Source organism: Meriones unguiculatus, chromosome 21 (assembly GCF_030254825.1).
Source record: "Meriones unguiculatus strain TT.TT164.6M chromosome 21, Bangor_MerUng_6.1, whole genome shotgun sequence".
Classification (NCBI taxonomy): domain Eukaryota; kingdom Metazoa; phylum Chordata; class Mammalia; order Rodentia; family Muridae; genus Meriones; species Meriones unguiculatus.
In genome coordinates this window covers 46,541,549-46,566,974 of record NC_083368.1, presented here as the reverse complement: position 1 = coordinate 46,566,974, position 25,426 = coordinate 46,541,549, and the positions used below count along the sequence as shown (strand labels likewise).

The 25,426-nt window shown below is 40.5% G+C and overlaps 1 protein-coding gene across 7 annotated transcripts in view; it reads right to left on the bottom strand.

Moving 5' to 3' along the window:
• St7 (suppression of tumorigenicity 7) overlaps window positions 1–25,426 on the bottom strand; it is a 233,144-nt gene that overhangs the window by 10,287 nt on the left and 197,431 nt on the right. For all 7 annotated transcript variants that reach the window (XM_060374061.1, XM_060374062.1, XM_060374067.1 and 4 more), the window contains 2 exons: window positions 9,404–9,554; window positions 87–179 (listed from right to left, as the gene is read on the bottom strand). In XM_060374061.1, the coding sequence (XP_060230044.1) occupies window positions 87–179; window positions 9,404–9,554 (244 nt within the window). The remainder of the gene's footprint in view (window positions 1–86; window positions 180–9,403; window positions 9,555–25,426) is intronic.

Below are 25,426 nucleotides of genomic sequence, written 5' to 3'. Positions count from 1 at the left end.
AGGAACTTAATAAAGACAAATTCAACACTTATCATGCGAAGTCACCCTCCCTGGATGAGAGGAGGGCTGCCAACAGTGACACTTACAGGGAAGCAGCTCCCGGTCTGCTGTCTCTGTACAGATTGGGTATGGATAAAATAGGTGTCCCTTCTCCAGAGGATATGGGATCATCCGGAAAGCTAGAAAGGAAAGACAACACATTAAAAGCGTATACTTAGCCCCTAGCTTCCCAGCCTCAAAACAGAACTTTTGGGCATTTTTCTAAGGGAACACACAGCTCTAAGGGAAGCAAGACTTACCCAAACTCTGAGGCATGCGCCAGACAAAATGTCAGGGGTATATTATAATGCATTATTCACACATTAATCTCACGCTCTATATTCTGGGCTCACAAGACTGGGTGGAGATAGAGGTGCAGAAGGGCAGAGAAACCATCAATACCAATGCCTCAGGTTTCATCATGTATAAAATATTATAAAAATGTTTTAAGCACTAATTCAATAAAGCCCAGCCAAGGGTAATAATGCAAACCTGGATTGAAGTGCTTTCCCCAGAAGTGAATGTGGATTGGCTTGTTGGAGCTTGCTGCAGATTGTACAAATATGAAAGGCATTCTGCTGTGTCTAGTTTAAGAATATGTCTAAGTGGATTAGAACTCCAACCAGGATGGGTAAATACAAAAACTTAAAAAACAAAACACATGATTTGAGAGCTATTTCTAAACTTTATGAAACTTTTAAATCTTTCAGTATCATGTGAGGGAAAACGGCTAGGAGAGATTGATTGCCTACATTTTGATGATGTCAGGCCACCTAAATTCTGTGTCTATGGCATCAGATGACATTAGGCTTTACACTGAATGATGGCTTTCCAATCAATCCATCCGTCCTCATTATCAAGTGTGTTATTCTCCCTGTCCCGATGTCAGCAGCATGTTAGTCTCACTGTTCCTATGAGCGGTGCTCACGGAGTTAATTTTTCTTCAACAGATGTCCTTTAACGGCTGCACACTGCAGATACAGAATGGAAAAGCAATACACTCCCTGGGAACAGCAGTTAACAGTCCTGGCGTGCACGTGTGTTCATGAGGGATGGTGGCAAGGAGCAACAACAACTACAGTTTTAAGTGCTACGAGTTAAGGAACCATACTGCAACCTTGGCCCTGTAATTACCAAAGCCTTTACAAGATGCTGTCAACGTACATATTTGTCTTTTGCATACTTATTTCAAATAAAAAATCAGATATAAAGGATGTTCTCTCTCACAAGAAATGACAAGGTCCCATTGTAACCAGCATCAGTGCACATATGGTATTTATTCTGGTGTCTGAATAGTATTTAAAAGTAAAAACAGTACGTATGTGATTCCCAGCATTTGGAATGCAGTCAATCTACATCACAGTGGTATCACTGTGAGGTTATAGCACATTGCCATGGAGAATATAAATCACAAGAAATGTGGGATTAGAGCAGAGCCAGTTTGCTGGCAGTCTGCTGAGGTAAAAATGTTACCAATTTTCCTTTTGTAACAGAAACCTCTTAAACAGATTAAAACATTAAAAACACCCCAGACTTTAGCTCTTCTTATAATGGAAGGCTCACTCTAGCTCACCCTTTCACAAAAATGACTTTTCCTAGTTAGCAAAAGTGACCGAAGAGTTGTGTCATGGCTCACTGAGTCTCAAAGATGTTGAAGAGGAAGCCAACATCTCTCTCACTAGAACCAGGCTTGCAAAAGAATGAGAACAAACAAAACATCAGACAAAAAAGCTTGTGGTGCCTGTACAGTGTCCACTACTGAAATCTCTTCTGGAGAGCACCTATTCTTACATCTGAACTATGGCATAACAGATTCTCAACACACTTTTTAACAAATGATAGCTACCCTGAAAGCATTTGCCACCCCTAATCAGATTCTCTATGTGTAGCTAGACTATTGTTTTGTAATCTACTCAGGTTCATATGATACAAGAAGAAAAGGAGCCTTCAGTTTTCATAATGGCTACTAATTTTGAATAGTAAACTTTATTCAAAATTGAAGTCAGTTTGAATTTCAGGAAGCGATTTTTTTTAAGAAAGAAATATAGTGAACAAGCCTTTGAGAGTGCTTGAGACTAGAAATCGAATGGTTGATTGGCACCTACAACTGAGAATTTTCCTTCCATATTTGGCATACACAGAGAACATTATGCATCGATTTAGCCTTTTTTTTCCTTTTAATCAGTTCTCATCTTTTTCAGAAAGGGTGGGGAGATTTTGCTGGTACACAATTTAAAAAAACATATAGATATGCTTCCTGCATGTTTATGGTACCCTTAAGATCTCTTTTCCTCATGTCAGATACCATTTACATTAAGTTCATAAAAATAATATTAAGATTTGGCTTCACTAAACAAAAGCAAATACAATTTCTACTTGCAATTCTATCCTTCACCCACCCTGCTGTGCAGGGTCCAACAAAGACTGAGATAAGAATGGGCGTCTGGAGAAGTGGGAGGAGCTGTTACATACTCCTTGCCAGCTCCCCCTGTACCTCCTGTCTCTTTCACTGAGTCAGGCACAGGCTTCATGAACCTTGAAGCTTTTACCAAATTTCCAGAGATTTTGTCAGTGTAAATCCTGAGAACACACTTATTTAGTGGTTCAAAGAAGAATAGAAATAGATGATTTGAAAATACTATTTTCAAATGACTATGAGCTTCCCAAAAAGCTTTGGGAAATGTATTTTAGATAAAGTAATTTTAATTTTGTGCAAATATTTCATTCAAATCTAAGCAAGAATCCTAGGTGGACTGCAGTTAAAAAGAAAAGGTATACAAGTGGTGTCTCCATTTCCCTCCACGGGCACCCTCCCTTGTCTTGATGTTGCTTGTGCCTTTGCACAGAGGCGCAACTGAAGTCCCAAGTTACGCAAGGAACACACAAAAGCATGCTGTGCGATCTAGTCTGAGGCAGGTACCTGTCTTCTCTCGCCAGTCAAAATCCCTTCCCAGGCTCAGTGCTGTAAAGGTCAGAGGCTCTCAACAGCATCCACGAGGGTATCAACAAACCACAGATGGACAGGTGGGAGGAGACATGAAACATTAATGAATGTCACCCTACCTATCATATGGACAGATAGAAGATACTTCTTGATAGCTATCTGACATTTGTTTGATTGTTTCTTTCAAATAAAGTATTATGGAGATTATTTGGAATACAGAGAACTGAGAGTGAATCCCAGCAACACCTCTTATCATCACTCTCTTGTCAAAAGTGCATCTTTTTTTAAGGCTCTAGGTGAGCTAAGAGCTGTCTCTGCACTGGCAGAGTTTTCGCCCAAAGCCAAGCTGCCTCTCACAGGTCAGGCTTCTCTTTACCTTCCTCCTTCTCTATGGACCTAAAGTCTTTACCTTCCCTTCCAGGGCACACTATGAGTGAAGATGGTGCTGTGCACTAACAAACAGACCTGCAACTGCTAGAGCAGAAAATTATTATCAAACACAAGCTTTATGCCTCATGTCTGACTGCAGGGCGAGTGACAGTCATGAAGACCACCTGACTTTCATTAGTCACTTCAGGGCAGAAATAAGGAAGCGACAGAGATCAAAGACTGGCTTCTGATTCGGATTCCTTCAACTATATCAGGGATGTAAACTGACCTTTGAAAAACTTTGATCGAGTTAAGCATGGTTTGTCCTAATTTTGAAGAAGGAGTTCTAGGGTTTTACACTGAACTTCCTGTCTTATTAGTGACCCTCAGTGCTTTGATTCTCTGTTCCTACTGCCATGCTAGCACTGCCTGTACCATCTGCCTCTATACACAAACACATGTGTAGCTGCTTATGTACCTATATGCATAAAACATGTACGTGGGAAATATATGTGTACACACACAAATGCTTCTTACAAAGTATTTTCGCCTTGATATCTGCAAATATAAAGCCTTTTACAAAGGAAATATTCAGTAAATGTTTGCTCAATAAAATATATGTAATCAGGGAGACAGACTTTCTCTCTAAGAACTTAAGGAAAGTCAAACAAGATTACAGGAACTTGCCTGTTGCTCTATTCTAGAGACTGAAGCAAGATGATCAGGGTAGTCTACAGCCTGAAAGTTTGAGGCCAGACTTAAAAGCACAGAAAGATCTTGACTCTTAGGAAAACCCCAAAACATTAGGAACTCCAGATTATGGTTTGTTACCAAAACACACCAAATTTAAAATCAGGCTGGCTTGCTATCATGTCATATCTGGAGGCTGGCTGTCAGTGTGGCAGTTCTGACCAGGGTTTTTACCCAATCACTGCTTTCTCCCAAAGTATAAAATGTATCCCTAGATCTGTTCGGGGCAGGGGTCGGGGTTAGTTAAAAGTACAAACGGTACCAGCCTTATGGAGGAAAGGTTTGGCTAAAGGAAATGCCCTAAGAACCACATCTTACAGTGAAGCGCATTTGCCACTAGGTTCAAAGAGAATAAATTAGAATTATAATCTCATCCTATACTTCAACAATGGGCCATTTTCCCCTCTCAATGGAAACACTCTGCTTCACTCCCCCTAAAAAACACCATGTTCGAATCTTATACATTATTTAGTGGATTCTTGGAGGTGGGGCTCCAAAAAGAAAATAAAGAGTTCTATTTGGATGAGTAGAAAAACACAGACCCAAAAAAGAAAAAAAAAAAAAAAAAAAAAAAACCTAAGTGGTTTACCCCATGGCATAATCGTCTTCTGATGTATAGAACAGGAAAATTAAAGTTCACAGTTGTGGAACAAACAACCTTGCTTTCTAAAATTCTGCCAAAGTAGAGCCTTGGACAGAGCAAGGTCGGAGGGAGATGCGATGCATCAGCATTGGATATAGGTAAAGTGGAAGATCTGTCACTTAGAGTAGCGTGCATAAAATGCATTCCTGGTACAAAGTCAGTTGAAATGAAACCTTTCTTTCAAGCATCTTTGATTTTTGTATTCTGCTCATATGTGCCGTGCTGCATGTGCGTGAGGATAACCAGAGCCAGGAGTGCTTAAAACATAATTCCAGTAAGGTGGCAGCTGTGCAATAGTCCAAGAAACATATAAAGTCTTAAAGTTAAACTCTTCCCCTTTCTTAATTATCTGGACTTTGAGGAACATATTGTGTAATTTGGGGGCTGGGACAGTGATGAATCAAACATTCTGGAAACCTTTGAAATGCTGATGTATTTCTGGTTGAGGATTCAAGGATGTATTTTTCCCCCTTTAACTACCATATGCTTCAAACACAATCTCTGTTATGTATCAGCCAGACTTTCAAGTTCATAAAAAGAAGGGAGGCAACCTAATTGATGGAAAACCCACTTAATTCTACAGAATGACCAATTCTCTAACATGAAAAATTTATTGAAAGAGGAAAAAAATACCTTTTTATTTCTAGCTCCTAATCAAGAAGCAAGCTTGTTTTGTTTTTAAAGATTTCTAAAACACAACATTTTTAATATGGAACCTGGTAAGATCAGGCTCTGTTATCTTCTCTCATGAGTTCTCTTCCTAATAAAGTTGAGAAGTTGGGTGGAGTTATGGGATGGCCTTATATTTCAGAATGAAGAAAATTAATGACTCAGAAGAAACTCTGAATTCTGAGGCTGGAGATGTCAGAAGGCGCCACCACGCGGCACACTGGGGGAAATGCAGCCTCTCTGGACCAAGCAGTTGGGGAGAGCCTGCCATCATCTTAAGAGGATGGGGCTCCGCAGCCTGAAGGTCACCAACATGGGGCAGTCAGGGCAGGACATTGCATTTCATTACGGGTTTACAGTTTCCAAAGTTAGGTGAGCAGATTCCACTGTCAGTAGCTGAGCCAAAATTCTCGTCCCAAGTCCTCTGATTTAAAGCAGAGATGGCCCAGTGGTTACGGGCATGCACTGCTCTTCCAGAGGACCTGAGCTGGTTCTCAGCGCCCACACTGGGTAGCTTGTTGGCAACCTCCCCCCACCCACTAACTCAGATCTAGGGGGGTCAAGCAACTACTCTGGCCTCTGTGTGCACTTCATGTGCACATACCCCACACACGATTCAAAAATAAATAAATAAATCCTTACGACACAGAGCTGCGAATTTCCAATCTAACTTAAAAGTCACAGATCTGGAAGAAATGTCAAAAGATTGCAAACAAATGCTTGAAAATTGAGTGGTAATTCTTTTTTCTAAATTGCATGGAGGACCTATTTTTTTTTTTAAAGAATAGCTGAAAAACAATTATCCTGAAAGACTTTTTCTCTAAATATGCGCATATGAGTACGTTAGTATACACTCATGAGTTCATATACATCTAATGATTACTGACGACACATGAACGGTGTACAGACTTTGCGGAGTACCAATATCGAGAACGAAATGGAAAGCCCCTAACTCAGCAGCAGCGACTGAGGTTAGGTGCGTGCATTTCAGTTTCTCTCTTTTTTTTATACATATGCATTGTTTATTGTCTTATTTCTATTGAGATTTTAAATCAATATTAAATAACTAGCAAATTTAATTTTATCCAGGATGAGCAACTTTCTAAATTATAAACGTACCAACTATAATACACTATACCCTAGCTCATCTGTAGTGATATAAATCCAAATTGTGACCTTCTAAGCAAATGTTTCAAAGATAACTAGTCTTTTACCCTCGATCTATTCACTGCAGGGGAGTAAATACTTGCATTGCCTCCTGACTGTCTGAACAGTGGCTACAAAACAACCAGCCACTCACCCCACTGTTTCTTCTCCTGGAGAAAGGAGGTGGCACTTTCTTTTCTGCCTAAGCTAGAATGCTGTCAAGTGAATAGATGCAAATGCAAGGCCACTGGACATCACCAGAGCATGAAAACACTCTTCAAGCTTCTGGGTATTCAGATTTCCTTGTGTATTTAGTGCACAGTGAGCACATGCACACCTTTCTGTTCTAAAGTTGACTCGCAGGACTCTTTCTAGACACTGAATGGCACTGCAGATGATTTGGGCTGGGGTCAGAGCTATGTGATTTTTACAGGAAACGTTTGTCGTAAATATCAATATCGAGTTAATATTTTCTATAGGTATCTGGTTTCCTTGCCTTACTATTTTAAGAAAATTTGAACACAGGGGTCTTTCCAGAGACTCATACTCCAACCAAGGACCATGCATGGAGATAACCTAGAACCCCTGCACAGATGTAGCCCATGGCAGTTCAGTGTCCAAGTGGGTTCCATAGTAATGGGAAGAGAGACTGTCTGACATAAACCGATTGGCCTGCTCTTTGATCACCTCCCCCTGAGGAGGGTGCAGCCTTACCAGGCCACAGAAGATGACAATGCAGCCACTCCTGATGAGATCTGATAGATTAAGATCAGAAGGAAAGAGAGGGGGACCTCCCCTATTAGTGGACTTGGAAAGGGGCAAGCGTGAAGAAGGGGAAGGGAAGGTGGGATTAGGAGGGGAGGGGGGAGAAGGGAGGGGTTTATGGGGGGATACAAAGTGAATAAAGTATAATTAATAAAAAAATAAAAATTTTAAAAATAAAAAAAGAAATTCACCCCCTTAATCTCAATAATGTATTCTGCTCATGTAGCTTGAGGTAGACCCTCAATACTCCTACTCTGCTTGATTTGGCAGTTTGCCACCTCACTTCATGGTTCTCTCTCTATCTCGTGATCCTTCCCAGTTGGTTCAGAGAAACTCCATGTTGCTAGCTGATGACTACCTTCCCAACATTTCCAATTATCCTTTAAAAGGTTTTATGTATGTATTTATTTATTTATTTATTTATTTATTTATTTATTTATTGTTATGTCACCCCTAATCCCTGCATTTGCCATTCTCTGCTTTGTGCCATTTTATGTCCTTTGCAATGGGTTGGATCTTATGAATCAGGTCCAACTGATGAGTTTCCACTATCATTCACAGGATGCCAACCTATAAGGTATGATTTTAGTTGCTAAACTGATTAGTTTATTTAGCTTTTGACACTCGATGTGATGTCTCATGTCTCATATTTAATTCTTTTTCATGTTCAATTGATATTTTCTTTGTCCTTTTATCAAACGCATTATAAGCAATGACCAGCCCAAGCTGGGGAAGATTGTGCACAGGCAGTCTCTTGAGGAAGTCTAATGACCAGGATGCCTGGCTAAATTATTATATTTACCAGGCAGAGGGAGCAGCATTGGCAAGTCAATATCTTTCAAGTTATAAGCAGAAAATTATACAAAGAAAGCTTTTTAATTATCTGAGAAAAATTTCAAAGCAACTGAACAGAAAATTCCCAACCACCTTTGAAACTCATCTCTGTCAACTTACTCTCAACCCTGCATCACTTCCTGAACCAAGCTAGATTCTTCCTGGGTCACAAAGGAACAGGAGGGAACAGAAGCTTATCAAAGTGAAAATGGAAGCAGAGAAGATAAAGAACAAGAAGGATTAAAAAGACTTGTTTGTGAGCCTGATCAAGGGAAGGGTAAACTAGGAAAAAACTACCAGAGACTCCAATATTTTTGGTTTTGATTTTCCACAAGAAAAAAAATGCTATAAGTTATGCTTGTTTTACTTAAAATGGCGCTAGCAGTGTTTCAATGCACATGTTTCCAAAAACATAGTATTAGACATAGTATTCTTTTTCCTTAATTTGCAATCTCCCAACAACCCAACATGCATTTCTTCACCCACTAGTCTTGCTTCTACTAATGTCCTGGTTTTCAGGGCTTGTTCACCTATGACCTGACTCCTACAGTTACCCTTGGTGTTTTACCCACAGATCTCTACCTTCTGAAATCACCAGAAAGCTGGCCCAGGCAGCCCTTTGCTCCTCCTTGAGCAGAAGATCAAGAAGTACATGCCACCTGCCACTAGAGCCTGCTTTCCTTACACAAAATGATGGTGACTGTAGAGAGCATGCCAGGGCTTTCTTACAGGTGTTTATTATTCACAGGGATGCCACACCTCCAATAAGACACTCTCACAATGGGCACAACTGTTGTTTTGAAACACATCTAGGGTGCTTCTGTAGGTGTGGGATAACTGTCTCTCATCCACCTCTACAACTGAGGCTACATGACATGGTAAGCAGAGTCCAGAACAAGACTTTAATCCGAAGACAAAGGTTACCATGATGTGAAGGGGCTGCACAGATCTCCACAAGGGTTTTCCAGGTGGTAAAATATTCCCCTAGAGTACGCAGATTCACTTATCTTTTATATGTTTCTAATCTATCCATGGGACCCTATCTCTGGGGATCTGGAGCATTAAGTAAATAAGTGCCCTGATGAGAGGACATCACTGTAAACAAAACAAAAGACAAAAAACAAACAAACAAACAAACAAAAAAACAGAACTGCAAATTCTCATTGTTCATTATGAACTGGTATGGCCTAAATAGTTCTAGCACTCTATGTTCTTAAAGAATGTGTAAAGAAAAAATTACTTACTGCCTTCCCATGTACAATGCAAGAGATTCAAAGCTCCTTCTACCCTCTTCCAGTGTGCAAGATGAAAGAATGCATATGCTATTGCTTCACTGTCTCCTCTCTTCAGGATGTGTTCTGGTGGGAGGATTAAGCTTTTCATTTCTAGTAGATACTGAAATTTAAAAAGCAGGAGATAGATGTGTTAATATATAGTGATTATGAATTCAACACTGAAATAGATTGATTTCCCTAAAACATCATTCACAAACATTTCATCAAACTTGCAACCTCACAGCTACATTTGAAGGCAATTACTAAAACACCCAGTAATATTCAGACTCTGTTGACAGTTGATTAGCTTTGTACTAGTTTCCTTCCATGAAGACCAAAGACTTGTAAGCTGACATACTCTAATCAAAGAAATAAATATAGGCTCAAACAGCAAAAGGGAAAATGGAGAAGACACAATAATTTGGTATAATTTTATAACCACAATGAAAATACATAAAACAGACATATAAAATCAAACAGTTATATGGCTAAACCACCAACACTAAAAAGACTTGACATGAGTAGCACTCCCCATATCTTTTTTTCTATACAGATATATGAAAAAGGATTTTGCTTTGTGAAAAAGACTACTGACAGATACTCAGATACTCAATGAAAGGTGTCAGCTTGTATGTAGGAAGATCCAAGAGAGAACAAAATACAGACTACAAACTGCAAGGATCTTTTAGATCTTTCCCACAGACAGACGGAAGGGACTAGAGTTTACATCTCTCATTCTTATTCAATGCAAGTGAACTAAAGGTGCAGGGAAAGAACAGGTGTCCCTTTCCTGGGGCATAGGGAGGTCTTAGTTTCCATTTCTATCCCTTTGTACTTCCTATAGGACAGAGAGGTGGGCAACCTTAGAACAGTTCCCCAGCACTACATTCTTCACTCTCTTCCTTCTATAATCCATCCCCAAACAGATGCACACATCACTACCACCAGCACTCTACGCTACCGCCATCACTACTATCATGGACGACAAACAGTAGACCTTACAGTGATGTGTTTAATTTCCATGGCATGAAAATAAGTTTAAATAATTTTTAATGTAATAAAGAACTGCCTGGTTTCTTTCTGTCAATGGAATTTGTGAAGGAGCAAAGTGTGGAAGAGTCCTCATATGTACGATGAAGGCCAATACACAGCTATTGATGTTTCGTTATCCTGTATGCCCACAGAAGGTCTTTATCATTGTGATGATTTAACATGAATCCCCACAGAACTTTTGGTCACTTGCTTTTTGTGATCCTACAAGCAACAGATTACTTCCTACATTTTGTCTTAAAATAGTGTAGGGCAAAAATTCTCTGTGGAAAACTAATACTATCAATCCAACCAGCACTTTAGTTAAAATAAAAACATAATTAAGTAAACTATAATATAAATACAAAAGGTGTACTTTGTGCTCAGGGATAGCTGGTTATACTCTTATGATTCTGTTACCTTAATAAATGCCATTATGAGTTACATAATGCTAGCAATAGTCTTTTTATCTTTTTTATTAAATTTTTATATTAATTACAGCTTATTCACTTAGTATCCAGCTGTAGCCTCCTCCCTCCTCCCCTCCCAATCCCACCTGCCCTGTCTCATCTCCTCCTATGTCCCTCTCCAAGTCCATGGATAGGGGAGCTCCCCCCCTCCCCTTCCATTTGACCCTAGCTTATCGGTCTCCTCAGAACTAGCTGCATTGTCCTCCTCTGTGGCCTAACAAGGCTATTCCCCCATCAGGGGGAGGCGGTCAAAGAGCTAGGCACTGAGTTCATGTCAGAGACAATCCCTGTTCCCTTTATTAGGGTACCCACTTGGATACTAAGCTGCCATGGGCTACATCTGAGCAGGGGTTCTACGTTATATCCATGAATGATCCTTGGTTGGAGTATCAGTCTCAAGTAAGACCCCTGTGCCTAGATATTTTGGTTCTGTTGCTCTGTTTGTGGAGATCTGGTTTCCTCCAAGTCTTATTATCTCCCCCTTCTTTCATAAGATTCCCTATACTCTGCCCAAAGTTTGGTTATGAGTCTCAGTATCTGCTTTGATACAACACTGGGTAGAGTCTTTCAGAGGCCCTCTGTGGCAGGCTCCTGTCCTGCTTCCTGTTTTCTCCTTCTTCCAATGCCCATCCTATTTGTTTTTCTGAGTGAGGATTGATCATCTTACCCAGATGATCAATCTTACCCAGCTAGAAGGTCCTCCTTCTAGCTCAGCTTCTTTAGGTGTACAGATTTTTGTAGGTTTATCCTTATCCAGCTATACCACTCCTAGGCATATATCCAAAAGATGCTCAAGTACACAACAAGGACATTTGTTCTACCATGTTCGTAGCAGCTTTATTCATAATAGCCAGAATCTGAAAACAACCCAGGTGTCCCTCAATGGATGAATGGATACAGAAATTGTGGTACATTTACACAATGGAATCCTACTCAGCAATTAAAAACAAGAAAATCATGAAATTTGTAGGCAAATGGTGGGAACTAAAAAAGATCATCCTGAATGAGGTATCCCAGAAGCAGAAAGATACTCACGGTATATACTCACATATAAGTGGGTACTAGATATATAATATAGCAATAGTTTTACAAGTCTCCAAGGCTACAAATCATCAGAAAGATCTAGAACTCACACAGTGGTATGGACTATATAGGTTTAGCATCAAAAAGCATAGGAAGACCATTTTGTTACCATCAGTACTCTTAAGCAAAATTCATGAGGAGCAAATCTTATCTAATGACAGCTTCAGAATAGATCTTAACATTTTAGTAATTATGCAAAAATCCCCTGCCAATTAGTCAACTTCAAAAATTAAGAAGATGCTTTATGAATTTTGAAGCAAACTAAATATAAATAAACTGTTTTAATCAACCCAGGTAGAGTGAAAAAAAATCTCTCAGGTGGTAAAATCAGAGGGTGGCTGACAGGAAGTTGCAAACTACTTTTTTTTATTTCTATGAAAACCTCTAAATTTCTTCACTACACATTTTCTCTTGGGCTAAAGGACCTTCAGCAATAGGGGACTTAATAAATGGGAGTGGGTAGTTCCCTATTTGTGGGTCAAAAGCAGACAGGATACACAGCAGAGAAAACCTGGGTGGAAGTTCAGGAAATTACCCCCTACACTGTCAACTGTCCTATGTGGTGATTATGTAGTTATTTTCATTAATATTAAACAACAGAAAAATTCAGTTCAGTTCTGCTATCCACATTGCAAGTCCTCAAGTGCTTCATGTAATGACTATTACACTGGAAATTTTAAAGAACATTCACATTATTATATAATATTCTTTTGGACAGAACTGCTATAGGCAGGGGCTTCCAGTCTGCAAATAACTAGACCAAGTTTAGATGGAATTGATGTTTAGCACTGTTGTCTAGGCTAAGAGCCTGTGGCTAGAGAGGTGATAGCCCTAGGGGAGACCCTACTACTATTATTCTTCTGAAAGGATAAACTGTTAAATTGACTCGTGATGACTTATCCTGAAAGCAATAAATAAATGCATCTATCGGCCCTTAACAACCTTCTTATATCAGTAATATAACCTTCAGAAAGACTCACAATTGCTCAACATTCAGAGACTAAGAGACTGCAGAGTTCTCAGACTTAAATGTGTTATCTACATCATACCTCCTCCTAAGGCAGAGCATCATCAAAGAAAGGGCAGCAGAAGGATTATAGAGCCAGAGGTAATTCTACTACAATGAAACAATGTCTTCAGGACATAACAGGGCAGTTGGACACATAAACTCACAACAGTTGTTAGTGCACAAGACCAGCACAAGATCAAATAAACAAACAAACAAATCCCAACATCGAGGGGGGAGGTGCTCATAAAGTCTCACCCCTAGCTATGGAACTACTGGAGATTGATGGTGGGTGAAGGAGAGTTAGTTTTCCCTTGCTCCTGAGAGGCTATCCATGCGTCAGTAGATGGCCCTTGAGCCTTATACATACTGTCAGCACTGAGTAGATTCAGTGGGAGACAAAGTAAGAAAAAACAGTAACAAAACAAAACTAAGACATGATACCAGGAGAAGATAATTGTGGGAGGAGGTGAGCAAGGAATTGAAGCAGATGAAATGGGTGTGACTTTGATTAAAGACATTATATATAACTCAGTGAACATGGAGAAGTCGAGCTGATGCCCTCCTCAAGCCTACACACCTACTGTCTGGTGTTCATAGTACTAGAAGGCACTTTGCACACTATCAGGAGATAAAGGTAAACACTAACCCAGAAAACACTAATTTTTTGATACACATGTAACTGTAGCACAAAAATTGTTGGCATAACCAACCATTCTCTGATGGGATTTAAGGCACACTTCACGAGATGGAACCCATGCCTGACACTGCTCTGGGTGGTTACAATCCTAAGGCTAGATAGGCCATGGACCTATAGGAATATCAAATACTACTGTTTTGCTAAAGGAACATAGCAATAAAATGACTCCTATTTCTCCAACCAAGGACCATGTATGGATATAACCTAGAACCTCTGCTCGGATGTAGCCCATGGTAGCTCAGTATCCAAGTGGGTACCCTAGTAAGGGGAACAGGGACTATTTCTGACATAAACTCAATGGCGGGCACTTAGACCTCCTCGCTTCCTGAGGGAGGAGCAGCCCTGCTGGGCCACAGAGGAGGACTTTGCAGCAACTCCTGAAGATACCTGAAAAACCAGGGTCAGATGAAAGGGGAGAAGGTCCTCCCCAAGCAGTGGACTTGGAAAGGGGCAGGGAGGAGATGAGGAAGGGAGGGTGGGATGGGCAGGGAATGAGGGAGCAGGATACAGCTGGGATACAAATTTAATAAACTGTAACTAATATTTAAAAAAAAAATTTTAAAGACAAAAAAAAGACTCCTAAAGACATTCTTCTGTCTTCATAGATCAGTGGCCTGCTCAGCCATTATCAGAGAAGCTTCCTCCAGAAGCAGATGGAAACAAATAAGCCCACAGCTGGACAACGTGCAGAGAGTGAAAAACCTTGGAACACTGAGTCATAAATGGTATGTCTCCATCAAGTCCCTCTCTTTGGGGCTCAGAAAACTTTGCCAAAGAGAAGGTGGAAGGATTGTAAGAGCCAGTAGGGACAGAAAACAAGGCCTTCTAGACACAACAGAGCTGATGCACACTGAACAAACGAGACTGTGGCAGCATGCACAGGTGTAAGCCAGATGGGGTCCCCGTGCTAGGATGCTGAAGTGGACGCGAGCTCCTGTCCTTAATCCAGACGCTAGTTCCAATTTACAACCACTTGCAAAAGAAAAATTAGTTTTCTGTAGCACAGTTTTACTGGGTGTTAGAAACCACAGTTAAAGGCAGGCCCCGTGCTCATGTGGCTGACATGAAACAAATTCAGTGTTATTTTAGGAGGGTTCTTGTCTTATAATGCCTTATCTGGGCATATTTTAACCTTATAGATATTTTGCTTATATATGATGGTTTCCAATTTTGTGATTTTTTTTTTCAATGAGATTTCTGTGTGTGAGAGTGGGTGTGTGTGTCTGCATCTGAATGTGTTTCCTATGCTTTTTCTTTGGCTCTTTTTCTCCTGCTTGTTTTGTCCTAATTTGTTTTGTAATTCATGTTCTAACAAGAGGGATAAAAACATGGTGTGGATTTGAGTGGGTACAAAGGTGGGAATGATCTTCTTTTTAATTTTAATTTTTATATTAATTACAGTTTATTCACTTTGTATCCCAGCTGTAGCCCCCTCCCTCCCAATATCACCTTCCCTCCCCCATCTCCTCCCATGCCCCTCTCTAAGTCCACTGATAGAGGAGGTCCTTCTCCCCCTCCATCTGACCCTAGCCTATCAGGTCTCATCAGGACTGGTTGCACTGTCTTCCTCTGTGGCCTGGTAATCTTGAAGAAGTTGGGAGAGGAAAAATCAGGATCAGAATACATTGTATGAAAAAATCTATTTTCAATAAAAATTAATATTATACTACAAAGCACATTGTATACATGTACAGAATTTCCAAATAAGAAAAAATCTACAGATAACCATGATAGGAGCATATACTCATTGAAAATGAACACACATTACAATAAAACTATAATAAGTGAAATAAAACAAGATTTTATTTAAAAGCATTGCTGACCACCAGGACATCTACGTCCAGTGTGCTTGAAAGATGATAGTAAATGTGAGTGAGACAGAGAGCTCACTCATTTGGCAAGCTGAGTGGAATGCGCACATGTGCCTTCAAGGACATCATCCCTAGTCCAAAACGTAGGTTGTGAGGTGACACTTTGCTCTCCTCTAAGCTCCCTCTATCTTGATGTGTGGATATCTTCAGCATGCCCACAACACCTTGCTTACAGGTGTCCCTTCCTCAGATCAATTACAAAATCCTCAATAATATGAACTTTGTTGTCTCCGTCTTACTTTCTCCTACTACTTCCTTTAAAGCACCTTGCACATATATATGCTAACTTCAACTCAAACCTTACTTCCCAAGAACACTCTCAAAGTGAGCACTCCTGATCTAGTCAGACTAATTCACCAAGGAGACTTAGCTTTGCCTTCTCACTGTATCTATTTTATGCCAGGAATAGGTTGTGTCTATAAAGGAGATTTATACTCCTTTATAGTTCCAAATAGAATGTTGGCTGTAACCAACCGATGAAGGCTAATAACAACAATGTGCTGTGTTTTGGGCCAAGCTTAAAATGGCTGGCAATATCAGGTCTCAACATGTGCAACATTTAAATTAGAAAGGCATGGAACAACATTTCACATCCTACTTGTCAAGAGAAAAATAAATGGAAGAGGGCAGATCCCTATCCACAAGTATGCAGAAATCAATTAGGCTAACTGTACTTTGCAAATCAGAGAACACACTCTGCCTGTCTGTATTAGCGACTTGGCTTCTATGAGCTAAGTCAGCATTCTGTGCTATCTTGCCTGCATCCTACCTCTAACTTCCTTCCCAGACTCTCAACCACACTACTTGAAGAGCAGAGCTTCTAAAGGTTTCGGAAGCAACTTTTCAAAGTCAATTTTTGTCAGAATTGTGTTCCTTATGCCCGATACATTAACATATAAGGCCAGAGCATACACGGAAAAATAGAGGGCTCTGGTCTGTAAGTGAGTGGGGCTTGCTCCTTCCTGCAAGGAATGGAGGCATGGAGAAGAGGTTGGCTCATTTGTGAGGGAAGCTGTCAAAAAACTACTCCAAGTGACTGACTGCCAAAATTTTCCTTGTCAAAGGTATAAAACGCCACAAACTTGAGAAGATATGACTCCCAAAGTGTCCTTCACATAAATATTAAATGCAAAAGAATTAATTTGTTTAAATTTTTGGAATGTTCAATACCAGCAATACCATTAATTATATGAAAACCATCAGCAAAATAGAGGAATAAATAAAATATGTCAGAACAGTGTGATTAAAGTAAAGCACATTTACATAACAGCTATCAAGTTTGTCTTCAAACCCAAAAGTAGAATGAATATTTATTAGCATCATGCTATATTCTTAAATAAAAAAAACAGACTGTCATATTATATATAGCATATTATTTTGCTAATAAAAATGTATGTTTGGACATTAAAGGTATTGGAAGAAGACAGGTTAAAAGCTAAGAGTAGCTAAATATTTATTATTTTGAGAGATTAATTTCTTCTGTGTCAGAATTTCTAGATTTTCTGTAATAAATGGTATTATTTTTCTTTATATATACATATGGACCGGCAGTTAAGAGCACTTGCTGTTCTTGCAGGGGACCTCAGTTTGCCTCAGAGCCCACACTGTGGCTCACAACCACCTGAAACTCCAGGTCCAGAAGGACTGATGCCCTTCTTAGCTCTGTGCCAGCTTCTGCTGCACAAATGCTGCACACAACAGATGCAGCCAAACACACATTAAATACATTAAATAAATAACACATGAATCAAACTGGAGAACAGAGGAGTTTAAGGGGAAAAAGGGAAGGGTAGAAATTATGTAAATATTGTATACTCATATGTTAAATCCTCCCAAAATAAAATAAAATAGACATTCAGCTTAAAAACAAAAACTACTGACATTTAGAATAGAAGGAACATATGCTGAAGTTCATTGTTCACTGCTCTTGGACTCAGTAACACATATAATAGGGTAAAATATCACAAGTCACTGCGGCTCATTCAGCTAGCACTGTCATGTAGAGAGGTGTCCTTCCCAGTGATCCCCTGTTGCCTCCTCCTGCCTGCCACCTGCCATTATGAACTACTGTTTGGAATCCTACCCTATCATATTACTATGACCTTGGATATGTTATCTGATTTCTCTGCTCTTCAGTTTATTTATCTGTAAAACCTGAGCGGCAAAAGCATGTTATCAGTATCTGTCTTAAGGTTTTATTACTGTGAAGAGACACCATGATCATGGCAACTCTTATAAAGGAAAACATTTGATTCGGCCTGGCTTACAGTTCAGAGGGTTAGTCCATTATCATCATGGTGGAAAGCATAGTGGCATGCAGACAAGACACGGTCCTAAAGAAGGAGCTGAGGGTTCTACATCTCGATCTACAAGAAGCAGAAAGAGACTGTGCCGCACTGGGTATAGCTTGAAAAACATAAGACTTCAAAGTCCACCCCACAGAGGCACGCTTCCTCCAACAAGGCAACACCTACTCCAACAAGTCCACACCTCCCAATGTCACTCCCTATGGCCAAAAATTCAAACATATGAATTTATAGAGGCCATTCCTATTCAAACACCACAGTGTTTAGAAACGACATACAATAATATGAAAAACATTTACACAATAACAATGAATAAGTACCTGTGCATACCCATTCACTGAACAGCAGATCATTTTACTAGTCAATTAATAGGTGAAAGTCTCATGTAATTGTAAAAGTGTGTTCTAGTCTGTAGGGAGATTCTCAATACATAATTGAGTCTGTTTCTAGGTGAAAACACATGAGCAATTTTATCACAGTGGCAGATGTAACAACTGGGGGCACCAAATGACCAGCAAGGAACTATGTATAGGGCAAGGCTGAATGAACAAATGAATGCCCATTTAGTCACAGGGACCTGCTTTACCCTGTTTGCTCATGTAGTCACCAGTGACTTTCCTCCATTTGAAAACTTGTAATTCCTAGAGTCTACCCTAAGAAAAAATATGAAAGTGACAAACTAGGCCCTAGGTACAGAGATGAGCGTACCCATTAAGTTTTTTAGGTTCATAGACATGGGAGTAGCCACAGCTCATACAAAGACATAGAAATACATACTGAGTGCTCCAAAAACACAGACATAAAACTATATAAAGGTGCAATATAAGAGTTCACATTGTGTATCTCACACACTTGTAGAGTGCAGAGTTCTTCCAAGACAAAGTATTGGTGTATCCAAAAATTATCTCAAAGGCATGGATGTGAATCATGTTATGCCTCCACCTTGATTTTTGATATCCTATAACATTTGTGTAGGAGAGGAGGACGCAGAGCAAGATCATACACAGGCAAAGAATTTAGAACACACTTAGCAACGAAGAAACAAACAGAACTGTTTGAGGAGGTTCATAGGGGAATATGAGTCAGTGCGATGAAATGAACAAGAATTTACACTACAAACTTGGGTGGGGAGGGATGCCAAGGCCAGAAGCAAGGCTAGACAATGGCCCTGAAGCATCAAAGGGAAAAGGTGGTATTTAGGGTCTGATGAGGTGTGAGCAATGTCATGAAAGTAACTGCCTATATTAATACATGACAAGCATAACCCCAGAAACTCATAGGGAACCTGGAGGCTCAGGAGCTTGCCTAAGGCTGCACAAGTTGCTTGGGACAGAACTTACATTAAGAATTCAGTCATCTGCCTCTCCCTGAAGGGGGAGCAGCCTTGCCAGGCCACAGAGGAGAACAATGCAGCCAGTTCTGATGAGACCAGATAAGGTAGGGTCAGATGGAAGGGGAGGAGGACCTCCCCTATTCATGGACTTGGAGAGGGGCATAGGAGGAGATGGGAGAGGATGGGTGGGGTTGGGAGGGGAGGAGGGAGCTACAGCTGGGATACAAAGTGAATAAACTGTAATTAATATAAAAAATAAAAATTTAATTAAAAAAAAGAATTCAGTCATTCTTCTATTGTTCAATGAAGGGAAACAAGAAAAGGCCACTCAAAACATCTTTCAGAATGCGGCCTTTATTGTGGGGTTACTCTGTTTTTTTTTTAAACTTTCAGACATAGAATAGTGTATTCTCAAAGGTAAAACAAACAAACAAAAAACATGTTAGGGATAGGTGATGAAGAATAAACCTGGAATATGTGGATAGAGACTTGAAAGAGATCTGAGGACACGTGACCAAAAGTACCCACTTCAACAGGCTACAGGGAATAAGACTCTAAGAGAAGGGAAGGAAACCATGTGCCAGACCAACAGGCAGGGAAGAGGCAGAAGTTAGAAAACCCTTAGGAAGTTCTGGTCATAGCTGTGTGGAAGCTGACGGGAGAGAAACAGACTCAAGTGTCTCCCAGAACATGAGAGTGGAAGAAGGAACTGAGTATGACGGTGAACGCCGTCACTTAGGAGCACAGACTAACTAACATAAGGTCCTCAGCTGAGATTTTAACACCAGCCCAAGAAGTGGGTTAGCAGTGAGAAAGTGACAAGCAGAGTTTAAAGTATCTGCAGAACTTCCCTGGACAGATGGCCTATAGGGGTCAGGTGCTAGGTCTAAAGTGTGTAAAAGGGTTAGGTGACATAGTCAGGTGTCTGAGAACAAAAGCAGGAGCTGAAATGAAACTCCACAGGAGAGTCCTAAGCATGAGAAAAGAGGGCTCTTCCTAAAGGCAGCATGAAGAACTAGAATGGACACAGAAGAGACTGCCTAGAGCTTGGGAGTAGAAGCTGTGTGGGACTGAGGCTGCCTCAAGATGTAAGAAGTGGCTGGAGGCTGGGTGTGTGGCTCACTGGTTCAGCACAAACTCGAGATGCCCCGGGGTTAATGCCCAACACTTCCTAAAGAAGTGTGAAGGCCTGCTAGTAGACCAAAGGCTGAGAAGAAAAACAGAACAGGATGAGAGTTAGGACAAGCCAAAGGACCCGGTAGCTGAGGTAAGGGCAACTTCGGTGCCGTTAGCTGGAGAGGCCTTCCAAGGAGCAGCACCAGCACCAGCGCCAGCACCAGGCCTTGCTAGAGGGACTCCGTAGAGTCTTTCTATTCTTGAGAAATGTAACTTTAAAATTGTTTCTGTTCATTTTCCTTTGGGTTGTGCTTCTACAACATATCTCCTTACTCTCCTGCAAAAAGACTTTGGAACAAAATATGGCTCAGAGAAACGAACACTGAAGTAATATTTCTGCAATATACCACTGACACACAATACCACAGACAATGTACCAGGGTATTTTGAATTTCTGCTTCCACGCTTCAAGTAACTTTAAATGTTAAAACTCACTACACATTGTTTCCTAAATTGGATTAAGAAGCAATTTTATCCCCTGTCAATCAGCTTCACCGACATATAAAGAAAGGATTGCTTTAGTGTATGCATGAAGTAGAATTTCCATCATTCTAACAATGTCCTGCAGACACTTCATTAGAATATACAATTACTGAGATATTTTCCTTCATAAGCCTCTTAAAATTGCTGTGAAATGAACTTTTAAATTGATAATAAATGGGCTTTTTTTTAAGAAAAGGTAAATTTTAAAGGGAATGTATAATTCTGTCATTTTCATCCTTTTCTCTAGTTTATCATGTCTTTTCATGTCCTAGGCAGTGATTTAAAAACTTAGCCATCAATTAAGTGAAATCCTTATATCAATATTCTGAGCAGTTCAGGCTATCCTGTGGGTAAACTGAGTTTTAGTGGTATAAACATTCTTCCCTAAGAGAATGCCAGTGTCCTCCTTGCCCTAGGGTGGCCCCTGAGAAAGGAACGTGGCTTACTGGTTTGTGACTTCAGGAAAAACTAAGACTTTCCTCAATGGCTTATGATTATGTTTTCTGTTTATGATTTCTCTGGAATATTCCATCCATAATATTTTGGTGCCACAGGGAGCTAGCCGTGGCTCCTCAGCCCGTCTATACTGTGCGGAGCAGGTATGGGGCCTCCAGTTCCGCAGGTGGGATCACAGTCACTTGAGGGTTCTTGGGGTAGTGGTGGCCCTTGAACGCCTGCATTTCGTTGTCTAGACTAGATGGATGGACGGGTGATTGGAGCTGCTGGGTACTGCAGTCTGCCTAACAGGTGCCTCAGCGCCACGTCTGAAAGGCGCGGCCCCCAGCCCACAGCCATAGTGGGAGACGGTGTGACCTTTTAAAGGGGAGTTTAGGTTGGACCACTCAGGTGTGCCCTCAAATGGTTACTGGGACACCCCTTCCCCTTCTGTCTTTGTCTCCCTGTGCCTCTGAGATGGCTAGTTTCCTCTTCCATAAGCTTCTCCACCACCGATCTAAATGCAACGGAGAGCAACAGCAGCAGACTCACACCTTTAAAACTGTGAGGCAAGTAAATCTTCATTTTCTAAGATGATTGTCCCATTTACTTTAACACATGCCAGGAAGGTGACGGACATGCTCGATTAGTAGACTCTTCTGATTCAACCACAGTAGCCCTCTCTTTGCTGGCTTTGTTTATTAATTACATTTTCACAGAGGTCTGCAGTAGGGGAATGTTGGTTTTCGTTTCCACACTTCCGTTGGAAGTTGGGAGTGGTCTAAGTGTGCGCTGTGTGGTCAGGAACACTGCTGGTACAGCAGAGAACACAGGGCTTGGGAGCTCTGTTGGGTGACACTGGCCAGGCCACACTTTCTTGTCTGCCAAGGCTCAATTCTGGGGTCCAACATGATTGAGGGGTTTAGAGCTGAGCAGATGCTTTGTTCATTCTGCACATTCTTGGGCTGGGTTATAGAGCATTACTCCAATACTCTAACTCAGCAGTTCTCAACCTCTGTACATCATGACCCCTTCAGGGGTCAAGTGACCCTTTCACAGGTCGCATAGCACATGCCCTGCATATCAAATATTTACTTATCATTCATAACATTCAGTACCAACATTGCAGTTATGAAGTGGCAATGAAATAATTTTATGGTTGGGGGTCAGCACGATATCTAGAACTGTATTAAAGGGTTGTGGCATTAGGAAGGTTAAGAACCACTGCTCTAACTCATTCCCTTAGAAATGAAACATGAACGGTAGCATCAACACTTGGGAAAGAATCTGAACTTAGCAGAATCTGCGAATATTTTGCTGGGGCAGTCAATGATGAAAGGTCTGTTTTCTCCACCCCTCTCCCCCTCACATGTATTAGGGACTATTAAAGCATCTTACAATCTGCTTAATAAAACAGAGGAATTTGAGTTTCATCATGGAAACAAAGGAGAGGTCAGTGCTGTGAGTTGAGCTGGTTCTGGAACATTCCCCAAAAGCACATGTCTTAAGGGCTGTGTACCACAAGAAGGTTCTTGAAGCTATAATGAGCAGGGCTTAGAAACAAACCTTCAGGTCACTGGAGAAATATGCTTCCAGGAGGGACTGTCCTTTCCTGTTCATCTTTGATATTCTATGTTGCTGTCATGATGTGTTCACCACTGAGCCAAACACAGGGACCAAAACTTCCAAGGCTTTGAGCCAAACAACCCTTTTTCTGTATAAGCCAATTATCTCAAATATTGGTACAGTAGAAGACACCTTGCTAATGGTAAGTATATCTCACTTCAGTACTGCAGGAGTAATGAAGGTAGAAAAAGTGACACTTTGGTGGTAACTCATACATGCATAGAAAATCCTGTCTGCCCTAAAAGGCATGTGGGACAAAAGAGATGAGGGACTTCCTGAGTATGGTGAAATTTCATCTTAGACAAAGTATTATGCTAGTATACAGGACCTGGTGGGGCTAGGAGAGTGAGGAATAGGGATAGTCCTTTGTGCAGAAAAGGAATATAAACACAGACGAATGACTATTGAGTCATAAGCAATGGATTTACAGAGAAGCTCTAGGCTTTCTAATCCCTGGGGAACAATAGGTGTCTAAGGAAAGCCACAGCTGTGGCCAGAGCATGTTAGTACCTATACAAAGCATTGATGCTGAGGTTGAGGGATTCCAGAGGTTCTGCTGCATGGTCTAATTGTCCTTCTTTAGCTTAAGGTGGCCCCAACAGTACCTGTGGCTTTTTATAATTGTTTTGTTTTTATTATTATTAATTATGGTGAAATAGGGACAGCAGTTATAGCCTATTGCATTGTCTGCAGATGAAGAGACTTTAGAAAATTCTCTCTCCAGTATCAGGAAACCAATAATCTTTATTAGATAGGGGAAAACTGACCCTGAGCCTTGCTTACTGAAGACTAAAGGAACCTACTCTACAAACCTCTGCAAATGGAAAGGCAGTTCTCATACACTGTGCTTGCTGTATTTCTTCTGCCTCTGAGTAATTCTCTAAAACCCTGTCTACAGGCTGGGGATACTCAAAAAGGTCTGATGACTCTTGTGACAGAGTCAAGAAGCCATCAAAGTGATTAAGGACAATGTCTTCTAGAACGCTGAGCTGTCCAGAAGGAACTGAATGTCATGGGAGGTAATGTGCCACTGTCGGCTGGAGGTTCAAGACTAGGCTCTGAGCCCTGGTGGGATTTGAGAGGTAGCAGAAGATGATACTTAACTGTAGGTAATCTGGACTCAGTTCAGTATCATTTATTCAGAGAATGACCACGAACAAGTTACTAAGCTTTTTGGAAGATTTAGTTCCCTTATCTGAGTAACAGAGATAATAATATGGTACATTTAACAGTATTGTTATAGAAAATAAAGGAGAAGGGTATACATATATTTGGTATAGAAGTAAACAGCAAAAATTCATTACCATAAATCATTTAAGAAACTGTCAAGAATGTTATGGTTATTTAGTGGATCTCCAACTCTCCTTCTTATTAGTTGAAGGGCTTATAGGAACTAAGCTATCCCTTGCCGATAAAGGACCAATGTGTGTACATGTATGTTTGCTACAGTGTTTGAAAATACAGCCTGTATAAAGATGTCTGAGTACCCTCGATAGAGTATGTGTACCAGAGTCTTGTGGCTAATCTGAACCGAGACCTTGGCTTGTGAAACGTTACCACTCAGAGTCTCTGCAACAGTACAACTGCCAATCAAGAGAAACTGATGGAGAACAAGTGAACCTAGGTGCTCTGTCTGTGCTGGCAAGCCTGACTCAATTAGACAGGGTGAAGAAGCACTAAGGCAATTAAATTAGTAAAGCACATCTGTCAGTTTCAGCATTCCAGAGAGGATTAACAAAGAAGTGGAGACCTAACCTACTTGACTAAGAAGTGAAGATGTTCTGGGCAGCAACATCACACAGTCTAGGGACCGCAGTGAAATAAAAGTAGAAAAGAACAGCAGTGACATATTCATTTCTCTGCCTGACCTTTCTCTCCCACTGACCTTTCTTTCACCCCACCCCCATCTTCACTTTTGCTCTTCATTTTCCTCTCTAGGCTGCCATGATTGAAGCTCCTCCATTCTGCTATGCTCTTCCTATCATGATGAAATAAAACTACTAGCCAAAATAAACAATGTATCCCTTTAATTGCTCTATCAGGTTTTTTTGCATGGGGGCATTAACTTTAATGCAGAAAATTGATACCAGAGAGGTGGGGTCATTGTTCTGATATTTGACAATGTGGACAAGCTTTGTGGCAAAGAGTAGGGAATGTTTGAAGAACTAGGCTACAGAAAGCCTATAATGCTATAAGCAGAGTTTAGTAGGCAATTCTGGTGGACCTTCATATGATGAGAATGCCTAGGAATGAAATTAGTAAAAACTATACTCACGGGAATTGGACTATTGGCTATTTGCTATTCATGTCTTAATACTCTAAATGAAGCAGAGTGAGTTTAAAAGTGGTAGACTAGTCATCTAGTAGAAGAAATTTCAAGGTAGCCAATAATTCAGGTGATGGCATGGTTACTGCTTGCTGACTTTAGCCAAATTTAGAGTGAGAACTGTGATAAAACAAAACAAAACAAAAAAA